The sequence below is a fragment of the Mesoplodon densirostris genome, chromosome 10, assembly GCF_025265405.1.
Source record: "Mesoplodon densirostris isolate mMesDen1 chromosome 10, mMesDen1 primary haplotype, whole genome shotgun sequence".
Taxonomy (NCBI): domain Eukaryota; kingdom Metazoa; phylum Chordata; class Mammalia; order Artiodactyla; family Ziphiidae; genus Mesoplodon; species Mesoplodon densirostris.
The window spans coordinates 5,009,687-5,033,656 of NC_082670.1; the positions used below are offsets into that span (position 1 = coordinate 5,009,687).

The 23,970-nt window shown below is 40.3% G+C and overlaps 1 protein-coding gene across 1 annotated transcript in view; it reads right to left on the reverse strand.

The window, feature by feature from the left end:
- F13A1 (coagulation factor XIII A chain) overlaps nucleotides 1-23,970 on the reverse strand; it is a 136,695-nt gene that overhangs the window by 69,522 nt on the left and 43,203 nt on the right. Inside the window, exons 4-5 of the mRNA XM_060110217.1 lie at nucleotides 10,391-10,509; nucleotides 7,639-7,746 (exon numbers count right to left, since the gene is read on the reverse strand). Coding sequence (XP_059966200.1) covers nucleotides 7,639-7,746; nucleotides 10,391-10,509 — 227 coding nt within the window. The remainder of the gene's footprint in view (nucleotides 1-7,638; nucleotides 7,747-10,390; nucleotides 10,510-23,970) is intronic.

The following is a 23,970-nucleotide window of genomic DNA, read 5'->3' on the forward strand; positions in this document are numbered from 1 at the left end:
GTTTTTCGTTAATCCTAACCGGTAGATTCTCCAAAGTTGCCACCCATGGGAGCTCTTTTTTTTTTTTTGCGGTACGCGTGCCTCTCACTGTTGTGGCCTCTCCCGTTGCGGAGCACAGGCTCGGGACGCGCAGGCTCAGCAGCCATGGCTCACGGGCCCAGCCGCTCCGCGGCATGTGGGATCTTCCCGGACCGGGGCACAAACCCGTGTCCCCTGCATCGGCAGGCAGACTCTCAACCACTGCGCTACCAGGGAAGCCCCCGTGAGAGCTCTTGATTGAGGCTGGAAAGGTTATCAAGAGCAGCAGAGACCTCTAGCTTTTTCTCCTCTACCAGAGTGAGGAATGTCATTCTTGACGTTCCTGGGCATGAATCATGGAGAGAGAAAATAACAATTTAGGATAAGAAAGCAGATAGGGTCAAAGCTCCAGAAACTCTGGATGGGGGCTGAAATCCATGAAGGAACCTACATCTGGCAATGGTCGCCAGCCTGGAAATTTTAACTCTTAGGCACCTGCAAAATTATGCAGGCGTGTGAGTCATTGCCACTTTTCCAAAACACCGATGGAAGTCATATCTTTACCTTCACAGAGGTGGCATCGAGTCACACGGAGTGCTTGCACTGAATGTAGCACTCCCATTAGAAGTTCTGTTTGGCCGTTAGATAAATCTCTGATGCAAGAATGGGAAAACAAATTATTATTACATAAATAAGCTTTTTTGATAGAGGACATTTTTCCAAAAACAAGATCCAAAAGCAGAAACGTGAAGAAGCTCCTCGGTGGGGAAATGGTTGGGGACAATGGCTCTTAAGCACCTGAGTCCTCAGATTTCTCCAGGACAATTCACTCCAAGAAAGGGGGTTTTTAGCTGCTTATAAAACAAAGGAGCAGTTATATAGTGCTTTAGCATTTGTATTTATTTTTTTTAAATAAAAGTTTTAGGGAGCTATGCTTTGGCTGGTCTGTAAGATCAGGGACTAGACTTCATGTATGTATTTCTGATTCTAAAGTTCATTTGGGGTAGCTGGGTGGAATTTCTAACCCAAGTGAATTTGTAAATGTAGTCTGAATGGTTGAAGTAGTTTGTTGCATGAAGAGGTTTGTTGAATGTGAAGCTTTCTATGAGATGACCAAGTAAACAACTGGGGAAAAATAAAAACTCCGTTCTGTAGTAGCTTCCTGTGAAGCTGCTTACCAAAATATCAAAAGAGTGATGTCATGACTGTCTTTTTCATGCATAGAAGAAAAAAAAAACAGTCTAAATACTGGGACAAGAAGAAGGGGAAGAGAGATGGACTTTATTTTCAGTTTATCTGTGAGATCATGTGTGCTTGGGGATCAGAAGCTCTGAAGTCCACTTTGCCTGCAAGGTCTACAGTCATTCGTCTTGTGTTGGGCCCTAGGGAACTCCAGGACCTATACTTCCACTTGTGATCAGTTTGATTTACTAGCTGGAGTGCAAGAATTTTTTTTTTAAACACCGAACATGATTGGTTAAAAAAAAGTTCAATCTTGAGTTAGTTCCCAAAAGGCACAGTTAGAATAGGGTATCAATGGGGATTAATGATGGCATCGTGTTTCGATGTTAGCAAAAGACCAGGGTTAAAAATAAATGTGTACACCTCAAGGGAAGCAGGAAAGCCCAGGCTGGCAACAGTGTAAAGACTGGTATTTAAAACTATGTAACTAGTATATTGATATTTTTTCTTCTCTCTCTCCTTCCAAAATTTCCCCAAAATGTCACTTTTTTAAAAAAAATGTAGTTGAAACAAATTAGTCCCCAGAGGAGCAAGTTTCCCCTGACTACATGTTCCTGCAGTGCTTTTGGTGATGGCTATTTGGGTATAATTTCCACCAAGGAAAAAGGGTTTCCATGAATAGTAGCGTGGCTTATTATTGCTCTGGACCCTTGTCAGTTATTCTTCTATCATTTCATCCAATACCCCAACATTTGTTAGGTCACTGCTTTGCTCCGGGAAACCTCTGAGGAAAGCTTGAGAGGTTTGCTTTCTTCTACAACCCCATGCTTAGTTCATCAGAGACTTTGCCATACTGTGTTGAAATGTTCTACTTACAAGTCTATCTTCTCTGTTAGACTCTAAGCTCTGTGAAGGCAGAAACTATATTTTTTTTTTTTACAACTGTACCTAGACTGGAGAGTCTCAATAAATACTTGTTGAATGAATGAGTTGATACTAGTGTTTTGCTACCATGAGAATCATTACAGCAATTACTACCATCACTGTCACTAATACCACCATCAAAGCACATCACCACCACCTCAGCCGCCAATACCACCATCAAACCATCGTTGGTACCTAGTCTTCTTTGGGAACTCTTTCCCCAGGGACCCAATGCCTCTGGCTATTTAGAATTTTCTGATTTATGCCTGTCTTCACTTATTCCCCTATTTCAAAATTCACCTGTTCTGGAACCCATTCTCTTGGGTCCTTCTTTTCTAGGAGATAGCTACCAGCGACCAGTGACCTTGGATAAGTCATTTAACTTCCTGATACTCCTGTCTCTTCATCCGTACATTGGTTATTTGTGAAATGGATATAGGTTCTCAAAATTGGCTATGAAAACAATTTCCATGAGGTAAATTCTATTTTCCTACTGGCTTCCAATTTATTTGTCAATTGTTAAAAATTCTTCAATTAACAGAAATGAAAATCCCTGGTGAATGACAGATTAACATGATGTACGAATTGTGTCATGGGTGCTTGTGTGTTGGTGGTGGCCGTCTAAGGTCTAATATGACCTGAGAGCAAGGACAATATCTAGTTCCAGCTCAACCACTTATTTGTGTGTGACCTTGAGTGACATCATTTCCAAGGGCCTCCACCCCTTTACCTAGAAGACCCCTGGAGAGTCTTCCACATCTCATGTACTGGTTCTGTGTGCATGTTGACACAGATGTCCTATTAATAAGTCTCAACCCAAAGGAGGGAACCTGCACTGAGGTGGGATGCTAGGGCTTCCACAGGGAATAAGCAAGCAGTATCCACAGGCCCAGCGGCCACGGCAGGGCCAGTATGGGAGAACTTCTCTGCCCAGACTTGCTGCCAGATCCAATCAGTCATGAGGCAGAAGCAGGCAGGGACCAGTTACCACCCAGCAGTAAAGGCAGGCTATTGTCACCGTCTCTCCTTTCCCCAGGACCCTGCTGTTCTTGTCAGATGGCATAGTACACCTGTCTTGAGAGTGTGACTCGGGCTCAGAGTCCATGTCTGGTTACTTCACTGTAATTCAGGGTCCGTGATGGAATGCTTTATTAGTGCCCTGTGAGCAAAATAAGTTTTCAGATGGCACAAAGCATCCTTCTAAGGTTTTCCTGGCACATTTCCTGGCAATTGTCCTGGTGGGGACTGTCACATCAGGTACGAGGTGGAAAGCAACCAGTAATCAAGTAGTTTAAAGGAGGAAGTATAACTATTGATACTATGTATAAAATAGGTAACTCATGAGAACCTACTGTATAGCACAGGGGACTCTACTCGATGCTCTGTGGTGACCTAAATGGGAAGGAAATCCAAAAAAGAGGGGGAATATGTATATGTATAACTGATTAACTTTGCTGTACAGCAGAAACTAACACAACATTGTTGTTTTTATTGAAGTATCAGGAAGTTAAATGATTTATTCAAGGTCACAAGGTCACTGGTCACAAAGCAACTATACGCCAATAAAAATCAAATAAATAAATAAAAATTTAAAAATAAAAAAAGGAGGAAGTATAGCTTTGGGCAAGGTTTTTCTTTTTTCTAATCTCTTAAAAAATTTTTTTCTCTCTTAAATCAATCTGCAGTGTAGCTTCGGTAAAATGTACCACTCACTATTTAGAAAAGCCTAAATAAAAGTTCGCTTATGTAAGGTTATAGCATCTCAGGACTAATCCCCAGACAATGAGCTTTACAGGAGTTTTCGACTTTCCTGTAAAACTCTTTACAGGAGTTTTAGACTCTCTTTCCCCTGGGAAAACCCAATAGCCCAAGGCTGTCCAGATTGTCATAAATTTTCCTGATTTTCACATCAAAATGAAGTAACAGCAACTCAAAAGAACTAAATATTGAATTTATAAAGGGAAACAGTAGAAGAAAGAAGAACATTGTTTTGCAGGAGAAAAGGGAATTCTTGCTGCCACCGGGAATAACAAGTGTGATTTGAGTACAGAGGCAGAATTTCATTTTAAAGATAACGGAGGCCCGGAGAGGCTGAGTGATTGGCCCTGCGTCACATAGGAAATTCCAGGAAGAGTCAGAACCCAGAGGTCTGACGTGACCTGGACCAGGACCTTCCCGCAGGATGCTGCCTCCACTTTCTCTTCAGCAGAAGAAGGAAAGCCAGCAGGTTCTGAATAAGGTAAGAAAACAGATCCTCCACGCAGGCAAGAAGAGAGGGTTATGTCCATCGCACAGGCAGGGAAGCTGAGCCTCGGAGGCGTTTAGTGCTGTGGCCCTCACTGGGGGTGATTTTGACCCAGAGGGACATTTGGAAATATCTAAAGACATTCTTGGTTGTCACAACTCCTGGCATTTCTTGGGTAGAAGCCGTGGATGCTGCTAAATATCCTCTCGTGTGTAGGATACCCCCAAGGCAAAGAACGGCCCAAGGTCATAAACGCTAGACGACAAAGATTTTTATCTGGGGCCTGTAAAGCCAGGTTTAGATCATCATCATCATCACCCTCATCAGAAAGGTAGATAAGTCAGATAATAACCTGAGTTATTATCTGTGCTCATATAGCACCAAGCACCCATCTACTTTCTGCAGATTCCTGGCCAGTCTTCAGTGCCAGACTTTGCCGCGACCACAGGAAGCAAATTTGTCTTTGGGGTCCCAGTCACCTGCTCTTGCCTCCTGTCCCCTCCCCACCCTCTGCAGGTGCCCAGCCAGGACCAGGCTTCTCATCCCACTCCTTCCTGGCAGTAACTGAGCCCAGGAAATCTCTGCCTTCCATCACTGTCACCTTGGCATGAACTGCAGTCAGTGTGCTACCCCTCCCAGAGAATTTGCATGTCACGGTGTATCCTGTTCCAGGATTTGTATCCTATAAAAGGAAGCTCCGGCCTCAGTGACCAGGCTGGGGAGATGATGGAGAACTTTAAAAATAACCATACAGCTCCCTCTGTTCTTCCAGTGGACTGGACCAGCCCCCTAGAAAACATCCACAGGCCTATCTGCTCGGACCCAGGGTTCTGGCTAGACTCAAGCAACTTCAGAATATTTTCTTTCTGGGCACCCTAAATACGTCTTCTCACATATATATATATATTTTTTCTCCCGTTGTGGAGCACAGGCTCCGGACGCACAGGCTCAGCGGCCATGGCTCACGGGCCCAGCCACTCCGCGGCATATGGGATCTTCCCGGACCGGGGCACGAACCCGTGTCCCCTGCATCGGCAGGCGGACTCTCAACCACTGCGCCACTAGGGAAGCCCCATCTTCTCATATGTTAAAGCAAATCTTTAGTGAGAAATTTGAGGGGTTTCTGTTTTGTTTTTGTCTTTCAGTCTTTGCTTAACTTCCCTCAGCAATTTCATGATAGAGTTCCAAGATTTGTGAACAGGAGAGGAATTCCCTGAGTGACCAGAAAACAATTGATTTTTTGGGAAAGTTGCATATTTTTTATTGATTTTTGGAGGCTCAATATTTTATTTTCTAAAATCATTATAACTGAATAGACTTTGGAAAGATTCACAGAGCTCTTCTAAGGATTAAAAGACATAAGAGATATAAAAAGATTTGGAAAACTCTCAGACGTATATTTTGTGTATGTAAACGATGGTGGTGGTGGAAATAGAGATATTGCCCAGGGTGGGCCTCTCCCCTGACACCCAAGGCCTCTCCCTCAAAAAATAAAACCAAACCGAACCCCCCAAATTGATTCTGTCCAGTTCTAAATCTTGTGAGTTATAGATTTTCAAAATCAGAACTTCATTGGCTTTTTATGATTAATAAGATTTCAAGGCAATTTGCATTAGGATTCTCTGCTTAATTCAAGACTTAACGTCTTCCATCTGGCCAGATGCCACCATAGTGTTGGGTTAGCTGCTTCCTGTTTGTGTCCCTCTTGCTTTGGCTTGTGTTAGGTAGTGATTTCTAGACTCATAAATATACCCACAACATATGAGTAAGCTCGGGTTGACGAGCATGTCATTTCAGAGTGCCTAAGAAGGAATTAATTTCTATCTAACCACTGTGAGCAACTGCTTCCCATCTCACTGCAAACCTGTCATGATGACTTCAAAGGAGAAAAGGGAGAATTTTGTCCATGAAACAGGAAAAACAGAGACTGACTGCAGGTCTAATGCGTGTTGTAATAAATAGCTATTATAAAGAAATTCCCAAATTCTTTAGAATCCATTGTCTTTTCACTTGCACAGTTTATGTTGCATACATAAACTAACAACAGAAAACAAAGCTGCCTTTAGATGTTAGCTTTTACCTTCTCTTTTTAAGCTCCACTTTCCTTAAATTTACACATAGCCTAGTTACTAATAAAACAATCTTTGTTCTTAAGAGCTAACCATAAATTACATTTCATATCATTCTCAGTCTAATATCTTTATATAAACAATATCTGATTTTGATTTTATTTAACTTAAACCAAACCCAAAGACAGCATTCTTTCAGAGACATTGTTTTTTTAAATAAAACTTAAGGAAATTGGTAACAAAAAAGAGTATTTGTTGCTCAGTCTTTGTATGAAATAGCACCTAGCTTGATGTTTTTTCAGGAATATTCTGCTCGTAAATCAGATTTGATTCGCTTTCATGCACCAAGGGCAGGATCTGTGTGTGTGGCACGTTGGTATGGTCCAGGGCTGCACAGGACCCGGTCCACACGTCAGTACAGTCCAGGACCTGGGCAACACAATTAATTCACCGCCCACACCTGACCCCCAACCTTCCCACTCATGAGAATTGTATCTCCTCTCTCAGGAAGCTGTTCCGTTGCAGGGTCTGTGCATTCCCCGAGATGTTTCAGGATCTCCTGCAGAGACCAGCAAGGAAGGTAGAAAATGTCTAGTTTTGGAGTCAGCAGACCTGGGTTCTAGCTGAGGCTTTGTCACTGACAAACTGTCATCACACTGTTTCCTAACTTGTAAAATGGCATGGGTAATGCCACCCCCTCCCCACTTATCTCATGTGAGTACTGTGAAGAATCAATGTCCATTTCATAAACTATAAAGCCCTGTGGTGAGGTATCATTGAAATAGAAGCTGGGATTATTCATTTATTTCTTTACTCTTACTATGGGTGTGAAAATGTAGAATATTTCCATCTTGCAGGGTTTTTTTTTTGGTGCTCTTTGATGTTTGTTTGTTGATTGATTGATTATAGTTGCTGACATTTTGTCATGGTCACTCTCAGCCCCTAGGCAAAGATTCTTAAGAATAAGTGATCTATACTGTCCACGTCATCTATCGGCATTTGTCTGAAGCCAAAGCAACACATAGTACTGACGTAAGAACTTTGTTTTACGGCACATGACAAGTTCAGGGAATTACAGATTCTTCCAAATAAAAGTATATTATGTGTAAGTCACCATTTCAACAGCATTTAATGAGCTGACATCTATACTGAGGCAAATGACATGTGTGATCGATTTTAGTAATCAGTGGTTGTTCTTACCATGGCAGATCCAACACGGCTGACTTTGATGGGATTCCCTCTTCCAGAAAGGTCCATCTTTGCTCTGTCCATCACATACAGGCAAGCATCGAGGATGCCATCCTCAAACTATTTGGAGAAAAAAAATTAGAAACTATTTAATGTCCATTCTGAAAACATGACATTCTCTGCTGAAAAATAAAATGAAACCACAGCCTCATGTTTAGAAATGTGTATTTCCTAGATGGTAATCACTCATGATCTTTAGCATGAAATATCAAGGTGGAAGGAAGGAGACACCCTCTCTTATTTTTTAGTAAAATGATTAGGAACTTAAATGCTAGCTAGAAATATAAATAGAACTACTAGCGAGCTGATGTACTCAAAGGTCAAGAACTGACTTGAGGGCTTCCCTGGTGGCGCAGTGGTTGGGAGTCCGCCTGCCGATGCAGGGGACACAGGTTCGTGCCCTGGTCCGGGAAGATCCCACATGCCGTGGAGTGGCTGGGCCCGTGAGCCATGGCCACTGAGCCTGCGCATCCGGAGCCTGTGCTCTGCAACGGGAGAGGCCACAACAGTGAGACGCCCACGTACAGAAAAAAAAAAAAAAAAAAAAAAAGAACTGACTTGAAGTTCTTCAGAAAATTGTAGGGTTAATTTAGAGGATCTCTCCAAAATATTGGCTCCAGCGCCAAGGCAAGGGAATGAACCATTTACCAAAGTCAGGCCAAAGTCTCGAGCCCTCAAAAGTAACATGAGTCCTTGTGCATATCGACAGTAAGTGGCTCTCAGGTACTTCTCAGGAAGGCACTTCAGGTCTGCACTGGAAATAGTAGGAGACCTCACATAGTGAATGTCTGTCTAAGGTTTCCTCTCTTCTGAGATAAGGTGGATGACAGGGTCAAAGAGAGGGCAGGAAGACTTAGAGAAAGGAGGTTCTATTATCAAGGGAACCATCAGGTAGTCAGTTCAATTTCCTTAGAAAGAACTCCTAGACACATACAATGCCAAAATTTTCCAAACAAGGAACAAAGACAAAATAGTTTTTTTAAAAAAAGGGGGCAAAATTGGAAGATTACACTTATACTGTACCTCATCGTACAGACTATTTCCCTGAATACAGAAACCTTGTATATTATCCACCCAAGGGCTTAGGAGAGAAATCACAATTTTAATGGCTAATTTCCATGTAATTCCTTATTAAAATCCAGTTAGAATAGCAACTCTGCATGTATCCTAAACTGATATGATAGATGCAAAAATGGGTAATTGCACTAGCTCTCCAGGTGAATAAGAACTCATGACTCTGGTTCTTATTAGGCAGCATCTTTTAGCTGTGTCTCTGGGGCATGAGAGCCATGAGCTGGAAAGGTAAAGACATAGAGAACTACACTACAAACTACTGGCTTGGCTGGTTGTTTGGACTGAAGTACACAAATTAATGGACTGCAAATGACAGTAGAGACAGGCAGTGGCTGTGCTCAAGGGCATCTGTCCAAAGACAGGCTGGCTGGGGAGAACACGACCATGCTTGGAGCCCTTTCCCAGTCCTCCTTGCTACCCGCCTAGGTGACTTTTTTCCTTGTTAGCTCTCTCTCTATCGTCACACTGGGGGCATAAATAGAATCACACCTAAGGGTTAGGAATTAGGGACCCAAGGCAAGAGCACCAGACAATAAGCAACAGTCACGGGTTTTATGTCACTCGGGAAGGAGAGGACTTGGAACCAGAGAGCGAGGTAGGGACCCCAAAACAGGGGAAGAACACCTAGATCATTAGCCTGGCAGGACGTCAGAAATGCAAGCAAGCAAACCTGAACACTGAGAAGGAGCAAGACATAAAGCTGGGTGGAGAAGGCAAGAGCCAATGATGACAGCCCAGTGGTCAGGCTCGAGCAGGGGTGAGCACTGCAGGGAGAGCCCATATGGAAGTTTAAACAAGGGTCTCAGGCCAAGAAAGTATCATGTGACCTGGTGAGGCCAGGCTCTGGGAAATCTGCCCCTGGATACCCAGAACGATGGTGCACAATTCCAACCATTTCAGCCAAAACTCTGAGAAATGACACATTCACCTGCCTTCACGTTGCTAACGGAAAGTCGTTTCTGAATCACAGGACATGAGTCTGTTTATGGAAACATGGTAAAAATATTCATTTGCCCCATTGTTAAAGATACCAAGCTGAAATAGTTTGAACCATTGAATATCTCAAATGAAATACCATTTGCTACCTTATATTGGGACAGTAATTTGAGGCTGCAACTGATAAAATGTCTTGAGGTGAAAGCCCAGTGGGCCCTCCTTTGACTAAATGGTAGCATTATTTTCTTAGTTAGCATATCTAATCCTAACACTTAAAAAAAGTGATTTCTTTGAGTTGGGCACTTGCCTTTCTGTATCCTTTGCATTATTATCAAAACACTTTTCCTTATAAGAAAAGAAAAACATGAGTTTATTCCAGGGTGTAGAGCAGAGTCTAAGCTCATGAGGTTTCACTGTACTGAGTTTGCAAAGCATTTCTCACTGGAATGCCATATCATCCATACAATTTCCCATCTCTATAACATTGTAATAACTGAAAATATGTGATTTCAGCTGATAAATTATGCAGGTGCCTTTCTAAGTCTCTACTCCCAGGCTATCTTGGAGTCTCAGATCCTGAAAAGCAGGAAATTGTGCTTGTCTAATATCGACAGATAGCACCCTGCAGTGATACATGGGGCTAAAAATATTAAGTAAAAATGTCCTTGACAATGACAAATTTTAAGTGGCTCACCTGACCATAGCTCCAGCTTCTACTCTTGATGTCATTGAAGTCTCCATAAAAAATAACCCCGATGTCATTCAGGACATATTCTTCTCTTTCTTTTTCATTATCCAGGTATACAGCATCCTCTGCATTGAAATTTAAACATAAAGACTATTACCAAACCAGAAGGTTTTCATATACTTGCAAGTTTGTTTTGGTCCTAAATTGCTAAATGGGAGAAAAACTAAATGGGAAAAAAGTCTTTTGTTTCACTAAAGGTAGCTCATTTCACAACATGTAATTTTAGCAATGGTGAACATAATTAGTGGTCAAGATCAGTCTGTAAATGATGACATTTGTCAGCAAAATGCTGACAAACTCTGGCTCTTTAAATTCCAACTAGCACAGTTAAACTGACAAGTCTCAGTAAACATTTTAGGATTCTGTTGCATCAGTGGTTTCAGAATCAGAATTCTAGAATGCAGATAAAAGTCTGTAACACAGATCAAAAAATAATTTCCAAAGTATTCATGTTAATAGAATTCCAAATGATTTAAAAACAAGTCTGGGGCATATTAGGAAGCTGGAGTACCATCTGTCACGCCTGGTTAGTGGCCCATCAGGGACAGGAGGAGAGAGGCTGGGCTTTGTCTCCTTTCAAGGAAAAATCCTTGTGCATGTGTTGGTAAGTGTGTGTCCAATCAGCCTCCCTGGTCATCTTCCTCCATTGCAAGGACTTTTCTTCCCTGTGGCTATAATCTCAGGAAAACCTCGCTGCCCATCTGCCTGCTCAGTAATCAGCTGGTACTTATTCCCAGGCCAGGTGTGAAAGCAGCAAAAGCATCTTTAACACAGGCAGGACCATACAGGCTATAAGTTATACTCAGGTCAATTTGCAGGCTTGGAAATGGTCAATTTTGGTTCTGATCGGGGACATCGTTCATCACATTTCTCTGGCCCTACTTGCCATCCTAGTACCTTCTCAGGGCTCTTTCCTCCTCATTCCCTGATAAGGTTTTTACCATCTCTCTGGAGTAGTGGTTGTCAACCCTGGTTGCACATTAGAATCATCCGGGTAGATTTACAAACTCTTGATTCCAGCTGAACTCTAGATCGATTGCATCAGAATCTCTGGGAGTAAGGGTGAGATCCAGGCATCAGGGTTTTTAAATTAATTAATTAACTAATTAATTAATTTTAAGCTCCCCAGTGATTCTGATATGCAGCCGGAGTTGAGAACAGATGCTCTAGCCCCTTGCTGCTCAGAGAATGGTGGAAAGACCAGCCGCATACAACACCACCTGGGACCTTGTGAGAAATGCAGAATCTCAGGGCCCAGTTCTGAGCTACCAAAGCAGAATTTGCAAGTTAGCAAGGTTCCCCGGGATTTGTGTGTACATTAAAGTTTGCCAAGTGCTGCACCATCCAACCAGCTTGGATCCCCATTTGGGCTGTATTATAGCTTTGATAGAACCCTTTGGAGATTCTGTGGTCTTGTCTGCTCTCCAGTACTTTCCTGTAACTTCCTTTCCATTCTTTGCCTCTTGCCTACCATTTGCCTGGTTTCATGCAACAGTAAATACACACACGCATATACACATTTACATATTTACTAGTGTCCAATAAAGTACACACATTTAAAGTGTATAACTTCACAACCAAAATAATAAACATGTCCATCACCCCAAAAGCTTCTTTGTACCACTTTGTAATTCTTCCATCCCAATCCTCTCCCTGATGTCCCAGTCTGGCCAGGGAACCATTCATCTGCTTTCTATCACTGTAAGTTCATTTGCATTTTCTACAGTTTTATATAAAAAGAACTGTACAGTATGCACACTTTTGGGGGTCTCGCTTCTTTCACTCAGGCTAATTCTTTTGAGATTTACTCATGTTGCTGTGTGCATCAATAGCTTATTCACCCCAAAGCCATTTTATCTTTCTAGAAGAATCAGAGTTACAGGACAAATGTGCCGCAGCCTTCCCCCAGCCCTCGCCAACGTGAACTTTGATGCTTCAGACTTCTGGCCTTGCTGGGTTCCGTGGTTTCGCCAGCAATCTCTATACAGTCATGTGACTCCCCAACTGAAATGACAGCTTCATTTCCAAGTGGAACAAAGCAGAGGTAACACATAAAGAAGTGACAACAGAAATATCGAGGTCAATAGTTCTGAGTAAAATCGTAAAAGAATACATTTATTTTAAAATAAAATAATCTCAGTGTTAAAGGACCTTGACCATTTACATGCACACCTTTTACAGCCTGCCACCAGATGATGTTATCAAAATGGCCTGAAAAGGAAAGGCTACTTAAAAAAAATTCCTCTATAGTAGTGGTTTAACTGTAGTAAGTATTGTAATAATAAACATCTTAGCCAAGTGGGTTTCAAATGCCTGTTATTGAGATAAAACTCCTCTTAAGGCCACTGAGGTCTAGAAGTGCCATTTAGGAATGTTTAAAGATGTTTTCCTTATAATATGAGATGTTTATGGACTTGTCCTATAAAATATTAGACTGTATTATAAGCTACCATAATTTAAACAATTGGTATAAAATTAGATTAATGGGTCAAAATAGGTAGCCTAGAAATAGATGTTACAATATGCATCTGTCTCTATGAAATAAATGTATGATAAAAGAAATGTTATAAATCAAAGAGGATGACTGGAGTGTCCATTAATTCAGCTGAGAAAATTGGCTGCTTGGGAAAAGTAAATTTTGTGTACCCCAGAATAAACTGAACATTAATTTAGAATCTGAATTTAAAAATACAAAGTATAAAAAATCCAGAGTACAGTAACTGTGAATATTTACTTGGTCTCCAAGTGAGAAAGTGTTATCAAGACAAAGATAAAAGAAAAAAATCAAAAAGGAAATAATCCCTGCATTTTATTTGATATAAATGTGAAACGAATTTCGGATATATAAAATATAAAGTCTACAACAAACTAGAGAGATATTTGCAACAATAGAAAATGTTAGTAAATTTTCCTTACATGTAGAGAATTCCAATAAATTGATAAGAAAATCATGAAGTGTATAAAAGAAAGCCAGTAAAGGGAAAACCAGTTCACAGATGAGGAACTGTGAACAGAAAATAATTTAAAACAACTTTAATTAAGTAGTGATCCAAGAACTGCAAAGGTTTAAAAAGATATTATATGTATATATTCATTTGTCTATGTATTTTATTTTATAATACTCAATACCAGCTACTGTGTGATGAATTGCCAATCTACTGATGGGATTGTGATAGCTACAATATTTTAAAAAGCAACTTGGCAATTGTATCATTAGCCTTGAAGATATTCATGATCTTTGATCCAGAGCAATGAATCTATCTGTCTTCTATTTGGTATTGTAACTCCTGCTACATAGACCAACAGCTGAACTGACTGTAAGAATGAAAGCGTTAAAGGGCTAGAGTACAAAATGAAGTTTTCCTTCAAAATCTTCATTAAATGGCTCTAAGAAGATTGACTCATCTTTGAAGAGCATCACATCGGGTGAGACTCACATGATTGCTGACCCTCCCCAGTTCCCACCTGTTTCTATAAGTTAGTGTGCTTAACTTCCTCTCTTAATCTATTATATGTAAGATCTTTTCTTTTTCTGAGTCAAGAGAAAGAAAAACTTAGTGAATAAATAAATTTAATAAATAAAACATATTAAATAATTCTTTAAACAGTGTAATTTATTCATTTATAGTGTGCCAGGATAAATTAAAAGAACTTTCATCTTAAAATGCTGCATGGAGCCTATCGTGTAAATGGAGGTATTTTGTAAAATAACCTTAAAACTGTAAATTGACATGTTTGGTCAAGTTTAATTTGTTTTGTTTTCTTTTTCTTTTTTCATTTGAAAACTACTTTAGCAAATTCCATGATTACCACATTCTGCCATCAAGAGATGTTTGTTAGTATCCTAACACTGCAGAAATCTTAATGAGTATGAACTCATTCTATCCATCCTCGTCAGGTAAGGTATTTGTTTCTTGACAAATAAACCCTTTGATACTTTCAGCCTCAGAAATCAGTCTCAAAGCTATTTCCAAGTATAGTTTGTGTGAAATGAAAATGTTTAGCTTTGGTGATAATTTTTCCAAGCTGACCTCCCTTGGGCAAGATACCTTTTTAGTGCTTTTATTTTGTTAGACTACACTTTTTCTGAAGTATTTTTGTAACATGTAACTTTTTTTGTACTTTTGCCATTTGAAAATGTTGTGGTGTAGCTGGTCTGTAATTAACTTGCAAATTTAAAACTACCGTTGGCTTTGTAAGTCAAAAAATAGGTGATTTTGTCCTTGTATATTGTCATTCCATCTGCAGAAATCCTATTGATCTCATAGCTACTATTGGTTTCTTCACAGTTCACAAATGAAGAATAGGAACTTCAGTGAATTCGACTATTAATCCTGTTGGGAGGTGAATCTCATTTCACCAGAATTAATTTCTGTTTTTGCACTAAAACGATGATGCAGGGTGAGGACACATCACTCTGAAATTGGAAGACGTCCCCACTTAAGGCTCCAAAGTGGCCTACTCAGCTGAGTTCCAGGTTACTACTCATTATTCTGTTCACCCATTGGGGAATTCGATTATTTTATGTGTTGGGAGATGGCCATTCTAACTACTATTGACTACCTCTGTTTGGGGAAGATATAATAAGAAAATAAGAAAGAATGTATGTGAAGGGAGAGGCTGGTTATTTCTTCCCATACATACTTCCCAAAAGTTGTGCTTTTGCTCATATGACCAACAAATAGATTTTTGGATTCACTATGATTTTTCACCAACAAATATTATTATTAACAGATTTTCCTATTTCCACTAGTCCTTGCAATACTTTGTAGTGTTTCAATCAGAACATACTGTAATAATCAAAAACTTAATTCCATCATAAAAAATATTGAATAAAAGGATTTTAGAAAAAAAAATAAGTTGAAAGCATCAGTAACAACTCATGATGCATTTTCCCTTTAGAAATCACATTTTTGGGCTTCCCTGGTGGCACAGTGGTTAAGAATCCACCTACCAGTGCAGGGGACACGGGTTTGAGAACTGGTGTGGGAAGATCCCACATGCTGCGGAGCAACGAAGCCCATGCACAACTACTGAGCCTGTGCTCTAGAGTCTGTGTGCCACAACTACTGAAGCCCGCACGCCTAGAGCCAGTGCTCCACAACAAGAGAAGCCACCACAATGAGAAGCCTGTGCACCACAATGAAGAGTAGCCTCCACTTGCCGCAACTAAAGAAAGCCTGCACGTGACAACAAAGACCCAATGCAGTGAAAAGTAGAAAGAAAAAAAAAAAAAAAAGAAATCACATTTTTTTAGTTCTGACCACTGAAAAGAACCAGAAAAAACAATCAATGCAATGGCAACAACAAGTACACTTGAGCCCAGATCATGATCTCTAAGTACCATTCCTCTCAGCCCACCCCCCATTAAAAGGTACGAGGGCTCCTTAAGAAAAATGAGTGCAGGTCTGGGTCAGGAAATGTATGAGACTAGCCTGAAATACTTCTTCCTACCAGAAAACAAGGAGGCTTTTAAAGATTCTAGGACTTATGACAAAGGAATCAGAAACCAACTTGAAGAAGCTCCCACTGGCCAAGAAAGGGACAATTCAAATAGCAAAAATAATAGTCACTGCAAAGTATTAGAACATGTGAAATATTTCAATATTTGTAGTTTCATAGTGATTTTAAAAATTCATTGGTCATCTTTCTAGGGTGCTAAGAATCAACTCATTATTTTAAAAACTTAGAAATAAGAAAGAGCCATGTATCTAGACTTTCTTATATGGCTACTACCTCAAGGCACCCAAATAATAGATGCTAATAAATGCAGAAAGAATGGTAGATGAGACCATCACCGTTTTGCAGTCCCTAATGAAATAATGGATCTAGGCTAAAATCATTTGTTAAAAGGCTAATGGGGAACTTCATAATGGATGGATGAGACTGATAAAACCTGATCCTACTGATAAATCTGAACTTCACAAAAAGAGGGACAAGCAGACATTATGAGTCTCCTGATGGGATGAATGACCCAGGAAGCACACAGCATATAACTTAAGAAGTATATAGTTCTTAAGTGCTCTCTCTGCCCCCCTCCAAAGAAAACAGAAAATAATTCACTTATAGATGAATCTGATTGAGTCTCTAGATAGAACTAACCGCTTAACAGAAAATACAGGGGTTAGAGAAACACTACACCCATGCCAGCATTTGTTCTCTCTTGTCCTTTTTGTTTTTAAACATCTTTATTGGAGTATAATTGCTTTACAATAGTGTGTTAGTTTCTGCTTTATAACAAAGTGAATCATCTATACGTATACATATATCCCCATATCTCCTCCCTCTTGTGTCTCCCTCTCACCCTCCCTATCCCACCCCTCTAGGTGGTCACAAAGCACAGAGCTGATCTCCCTGTGCTATGTGGCTGCTTCCCACTAGCTATTTTACATTTGGTAGTATATATTAGTCCATTCCTCTCTCTCACTTCATCCCAGCTTGCCCTTCCCCCTTGTCTTTTTGATGATGGCCATTTAACAACAGTGAGGTAATATCTCACTGTGGTTTTAATTTGCATTTCCCTAAGGACTAGTGAGGTTGAGCATCTTGTAATGTACCTGTTGGCTTCTCATATATCTTCTTTGGAGAAATGTCTATTCAGGTTCTTTGCCCAATAATTTTTTTTTTTTTTTTTTTTTGCTATTGAGTTGGAAATACCATATTTTGCCTAACATATTGGCATATAGTAAAACACATGGTAACACCTGGTGCCAATGAAGGTTTAAAGAAATGGATACGCTCATGTGCTGTGGCTGTATTATAAACTACCGCATCCTTTAAAAAACTTGGCAGTATCTATGCAAGTCTAAGATGTGGATTCACTTTGACCAAGCAAAGATACTTCTAGGTATCTATTCTACAGAAATACATTTGTATGAAGGTATGTGAAACATTCAATGTAGCACGGTATACTACACTAAACATGAGAAGAAATCTAAATATTTGTAAATAAAAGACCAAATCAATTATGGTACAACCATACCAAGCAGTCACTAAAAAGAATATGCTTGTACTGATATAGGAAGCTCTCCAAGGTATATTGTGCAAAAAAGTATAGAGTAATGTGCATAACACAATCCCACCTGTGGTTAATAAAATCCAAACTCTACAGATGTACATATGGACATTAATATGTAAAATTACAGCAAAATATCTGGAATGAAATACACAGTTGAAGTTTGTTTTCTCTGGAGATTCTCTAGGATTGGAGGGTAGGTGAAAGGTAAAGTCCACTCTTTACCATTTATATACATACATGTGTGTATATTTGAAAGGGCAATATATTCAACTAATTGTCAATTAAAAATTAAAACCATTCAAAAATACATCAAGTGAATAGAAGTACACCAAAATGGTAGTTGTGATTTGTAGATCTCTGAGTTCTTTTTTTGCTTTCTTTATTTTTTATTTCTATTAGAAGACTTTCATCATGAGAAAAAAGTTACTTTTTAAAGTGTGGTTGCATTTACATGAAACCACCTATTTAAGAAAAGGTTAACAAGTTTAACTTTGTTGCATTAATTTTTCTTCAAGAACAATATGGTATGTTCTTTTTTTATTATCAATGTCTTTATTAAATATCTTCATACAATGATAACTTCCCCCCTTCTTTACGTCTCCCTGTACTCTTTTCTTCCCAGCACAGATTGGATTAAGCCTTGTTTTGTAGTGTCCTATGGATGCTGCAGTGACATTCACTCCACTATATGGAAATTGTTCTGTGATTTAATTATTTCTTGAACAAGTATGTGTTTAGTATTTACTCCATGCCAGAAACTTGCTAAATGTGGTACAAAAACAAACTCTTTAAAACTCATAACATCTCTAAGAGGAAGGCATAATATTTTCCCCATTTTAGAGATGAGGAAACTGAGGAAGAGAGAAGTATCCATCCCAAGGTCATAGTGCAGGTAAGAGGTGAAGCCAGGATTTGAATACTAAGCTGTCCCCCTAATAGACTATGACTCTGAGTCCAAAGGATCAGGGCACTGTCTCCCCAGTGTCCAGCACATTGTGCCTGGGAACGTGGCACAGTAAATGGCAACCGCAAAAATGAGATATGGGGATGGATGTCTGAGCTTTGAGAGTGAGAGAGAAGTCCAAGAAAATGAAGGATTTATTTTTGGGCTTTGGGTTATTATTGATGGGAAGTCATAAATTTAGGTGGCAAACCATGAATAGGAAGGAGTTCTGCAGCTCGAGACCATCCTTTTCCTTCCAGCGGCTGAATTAAACCTTACCTCAAAATCGGCAGGCATAATCATGAATCCACAACAGGGCAAGGAAATCAAATGGGGAGGCTTGATTTTAATTTTAAATTTATTTATGATTTTAAAAGAGGATTGAGGGTGGAAAGAAGAGCTTTCTTTCCTCTGTTTTTATTCAGATCTGTCACTTTAAAATATAGTTGTCCAAAGCTAGGGTAAAAAAAAAAATTACATCCCCATGGAAACGCCAAAAAACTCTCTTTGTTTGATAGGCTGACAAAAACAGGAAAACTTAATCATTTGCCTCTTGAGATTTTTGTTGTTTTGTTGTTGTTGTTGTTTGTTTTTAAAATTCTTTTGTTAGTTTGAGAGGTGTGGTGAGGTTTTTCTAGATCTGGGGGGGCACGGAGGGTACTATTATACTATGAAAAGGAAAAATGAGCTGACAAACAAGTCACTGTTCTAGTGGCCCAACAATCTGAACTGTTATTGATAGAAAGCAGAGGTGTGTGTGTGTGTGTGTGTGTGCTCGTATGTAAGGGTGGGGGCTACACTTCTCAATTGCATGAGAGCTGATAGAAGCTAGGTCTAGAGAGCTCATAGAGTTGGAATGGCAGCACCATGGACCCACTGACATCCTCTTGATCCTATGAGACCTCTGGCAAACAACCATCACCACAATAAAACTCACAAGAAAACATGGCGCCACTGGTGATTATGCAATAATACCTCCATCTGCTTTACCCAGCACCTCTGCCACCAGAACAGACCTTCAACATGCCTTGTAAATAACCACTCTTCCCGGGTGACTTACAGGAGGCAAGTAGTAAAGAACGGCCTCATTTATTTTACGATTCCTCTGGTGGGAGGAGTGGGGCAGTTCAAAAGAGAAAATTGTGGGCTGAGAAATGCTGAGAATCACTTCTACAGCTGATTTCTGGCACCCTTGGAAATTACAATTTCCCTCCCCCCTCAGAGAAAGTAAGAATTTATAACAAACCTGTAAAAATGAATGCTGAGCATATTGATTTTAGTATCTGTATAACCTCTTAGGGAGAAGGAGGGCTATTCATCACCACGTGGGTAGAAAATTTCCTTTTGCTTATTTACATGCTATTTTAAAGTTAAAGCAAGTCCCATTTCTAAGGTCATTAAGTTCAAGCCTGGCAAAGGGATCAAAGACAATTGTACAGCTAGGAATGCTATCATATATTCGATCTCTGAAGAGACTGCTGGACAGCTTAAATCAGAGTTTGGTTCTGCTTCTGATCCTTTGGAAGAAATAATGGCTTGGCCTCTCCAAGAAGGCAAAATGTCTCACGTTTTTAGTGAAGGGAGAAACTTTGAATGAGGGATTAGAAATAACTTCTACTTGCCTCCCCTTTATGTAAAAGCTGAGCGTCACTAAAGAAAGATGCAAGACGTGCTGGGTGAGTGTAATCAGTCTTCGAGGGGGTGCCTTCATCTGTGGAGCAAGTGTGACTCCAAATCAGTGTCATCACGATATGTTTTTCCATCTCAAAGTAAATCAGAAGGGGTGGTGACCCCAGCAGGCTGTGTGCACTATAGGCATGATTCCCACCCGTGGGAATTGGGAAACACTGGAGTATATTAGGGAATGGCATTTTCAGAGTCTGTGCTTTTTTTTCCTGGAAGGGTCCAGAGCCACTGTCTTCCTAAAATGGTTTAATTCAGCCTCTCTAGAGGCCTGCCTTTGTACCTGTGAACTCTGGAATGGAACGAGCCCATGAAACCCAGGCAAGCGATTCCTCAACAGTTGGGTCTGTGTATGTTCCCTGCACACACGCTGCATTACATTACAGCTCAGGCCAGCTTGGGAAGTTTATTTGATTTGTGTTATTTTTCCAGTTTTGCTGGTTAAGGAATTTTTAGTGTACTTAAATATCTTCAGAAGACAGACTATTATTCATGAAGCAGTTCTACAAAGAAAAGTATCTGATATTCTTTACTTAGCACATTTCCTCAAAGGGAGCCTGTGCCCTTGCTGGGATGCTTAATTTCTCTCTCTCTCTCTCTTTTTTTTTTTTTTTTTTTTGCAAAGGAAACTTGTTTGATTTCTTAGCTAACAACCTGGTTTTATTTTTTTTTTATTTATTTATTTTTAACGGCAGGCTTTCCCAGTGTTGATTAGAACATCATAGAAGCATCTATCCCTTGTTTCTCTCATTACACAATAAAGGATACCCATGGTTCTGGTTCTGAAAATAAAAGAACTTACCCTGACCAAATCAGGGTAACCAGGTTTTAGCCCCAGCGTGTTTCCTGATTTTTCTGTGTGACCCTGAAACTTTTATGTAATACTACAGGGTCTATTTTTTACTCTTGAAGTATGAGGCTAATAATCCTCTCCCTGCCTCTTGGAGCGGTGGTTATCAATTCAATCCAGCAAACATTAATGAGTATTAACTCTGGGCCTGGCACCGTGTTAGGCTGAATGAGAAAAGGATCCTGCTTTCTGAAACACAGAATGCAGGAAGATACCTGCTTTGAGCATCATTTGAAGATATATAAAAAAAACTGCTCACCTAAGGAATTATAAATGACATGAATTGGCAGATGAATTCTGGAACAGACCTTCCCACCCTGCTCCTTCCAGAAACAGCTTTGGACCTTGAATCTGGGGTCATCTATATGCCACTGAAAATAACTTTCACTGTGAGCTCTCTGGCTTCCTTCTGATTGCAGTGTCACACTGAATAATGCTTACTGGGTACAAGAAGTATGAGTGAGACTCTAATGATTTAGACACTTGCAAGAAGGATATATGCTATTTCTTTAAATAGAAGGTTAGAATAAATAAGGGCTTAAACATTTCACATAAGCTTTATTAAAACTTCATCAAAATTCAGTTAACCAACTGTCTGACTGCTGTTGTATGCAAACACTATTCTAGGGGCTGGAGAGGGTACAAAGATAATCCGCTGACCCATCTCTCCCTACTCCCCAGTGAGGCCAGGGCTCTGTTCCTATTACATGTTCTTGTTGTGTCACAACGTCTTTTGCAATTGTTTGCAACTGTTGCAATTCATGTTTATTAGTAGCTCATTGGTAAAACCTTTGCCAGATGCTCTCTGAGGACAGATTGTCTTTTTCACTACTTACCACATTCAAGTGCCTGCTTCAGCATTGATCCTTAATATGTGTGAATGAATAAATAACACCGCTGTACTACCCATGGGTAATTATGTTGTCATGAGCGTTGGGGGAGATATACTATTAATATTTGTGGATTGATGGATGAATGGCTCTAGCCTGAGGGTGTAAATTCTGGTCTGGGCTCAAGGGTCTCCAAGAGAAAGGGGTGTTGGTCATTGTTACCCCAGGAATACCAGGCCTGGTGCATTACTCTATTCTGTACTGAAGGGTATAAAAGACCATGTATAATTACAAAGCACATAGTATAAAGACAAATGTTATAGTAAAATACAAGTTGGTCCTATGTTTTTACTATTAAAAGCATCCAGATATTGGAAATTTATTGATTTCTTTACACTAAATTTAATAGATTTCTTTGTTTAAAGGAAAATGCAAAAATCACATTGAATGAAAAGCTAGAAATAACAGATGCTAATTTAGTGTCAGGTGCTAAAAGAGAGAGAAATCTACACACATGTACCCACAACACATGTCCCCCATGCACCATGTATGACTTTGACCTTTTTCTAAGATGGTAAGTTGTGAGATTACATTCACAACTTCTCTGTGATGGTAAATGCAGTGAACCTAAAAAGCATTTACTTGGAATCATTAAATCAATGCAGCAAACATTTATTAAACATGAAGTATGTACCAGGCGCTGTGCTAGGTGCTAGGATGAAGGCTAGATTTAAGGGAAAATCAGTGATGGGGAATGAGGTGGGAAACAAGTGATTGATAAAAGCCGAACCCCTTGAAAAGGACTGGTGCCCTACCAAACAGAACAATCAAATACTGACCTGAGTACTGAGCACAGGATGGGACACTGAAATCTTTCAGAACACACTCTCTGGCACTAATGCTCGACTACCAATCGGGAACAGTTTGAACTTAAATAGGGAAATACATTCAACCATTCAGAGTTCCCAAGTGGTCAGAAAAATAAGATGACTTCACAATAAACACCCAGCTCACTCCTGCTGCCTTTGTGGGTACAGTTTTCTCTCCAACACCCAGAGAAGGGCTCCTTCCTGGAACGGATCTGAAGCCTGGTTAGCACAGTTAAATTACAAAGCTAACCAATAATTCTCCGGACATCCAACCCTGCCCTCCGTCACGTGGTACAGCTATTGATCTGCACTAATGATTTAGTGATTAAGGAAGATAAATTGCCTATGAATGCAAAGCAAGCTGAAGGGCCCCCAGCAACAGAGCTGATCATTCTTTATCAATCAGGGCTGTACTTGCCTGGGTAATTTCAGCCCAGTGTCCCAAGCCACCTTGGACATCACTTCCATGTCAGGAGTGTGGTGTTTTCAGCATCTTGCTCACCTGGCTTTATTTTGACAACTTCTGATTTCCTCTTTTGTTATCTTTTCTCCTTGGGCAATGGCCTCTCTTCTTATCTACTTTCTAGTTGCCACATCATATCTCTATGAGTCCATTGTTATGAATTAGCACACGCAAGCACGAAACTGGGTGATTGTCAGGCTACAGTGTATTTGGTTGTGTGTGGGGTTCATCATACAGATCCCCTGGCTGGATTATGCTTTGGTTTCTAGGCCGGGAAAACCACAGCATGAGAGAAATGAAGAGATAACCTCTTTCTCCCATTCCATTCACACCCCCTGGGAGATCTCAGTGATCATTAACATAAAAATGTAAAAAGGGGGCTTCCCTGGTGGCGCAGTGGTTGAGAGTCCGCCTGCCGATGCAGGGGACACGGGTTCGTGCCCCAGTCTGGGAAGATCCCACATGCCACGGAGCGGCTGGGCCCGTGAGCCATGGCCGCTGAGCCTGCACGTCCGGAGCCTGTGCTCCGCAACGGGAGAGGCCACAGCAGTGAGAGGCCTGCGTACCGCAAAAAAAAAAAAAAAAAAAAAAAAAACTGGTGCCAGAATTTTTCTGGAGGGAATAGCTCTGGAAAAGTGTGTAGAAGCACAAATGTGTAGTCTGACTGTTGGAGAAGCTCAAAGAATGAAATAAAAAGGCTTGCTGGAGTGTTCTGCATGAGAGAAGAAGAGAATTTGCTCCTGAGAGAGGATGAGAGCAGAGTTTGGAGGACAAGGAAAAACAAAAGGGGAGAGAGAAGAGTCAGTAAAAGCTGGAGAGAGACTGGGATTAGGGTTAGGGAGGAGCCAGTGGAACTTTAAGAAGAGTGAA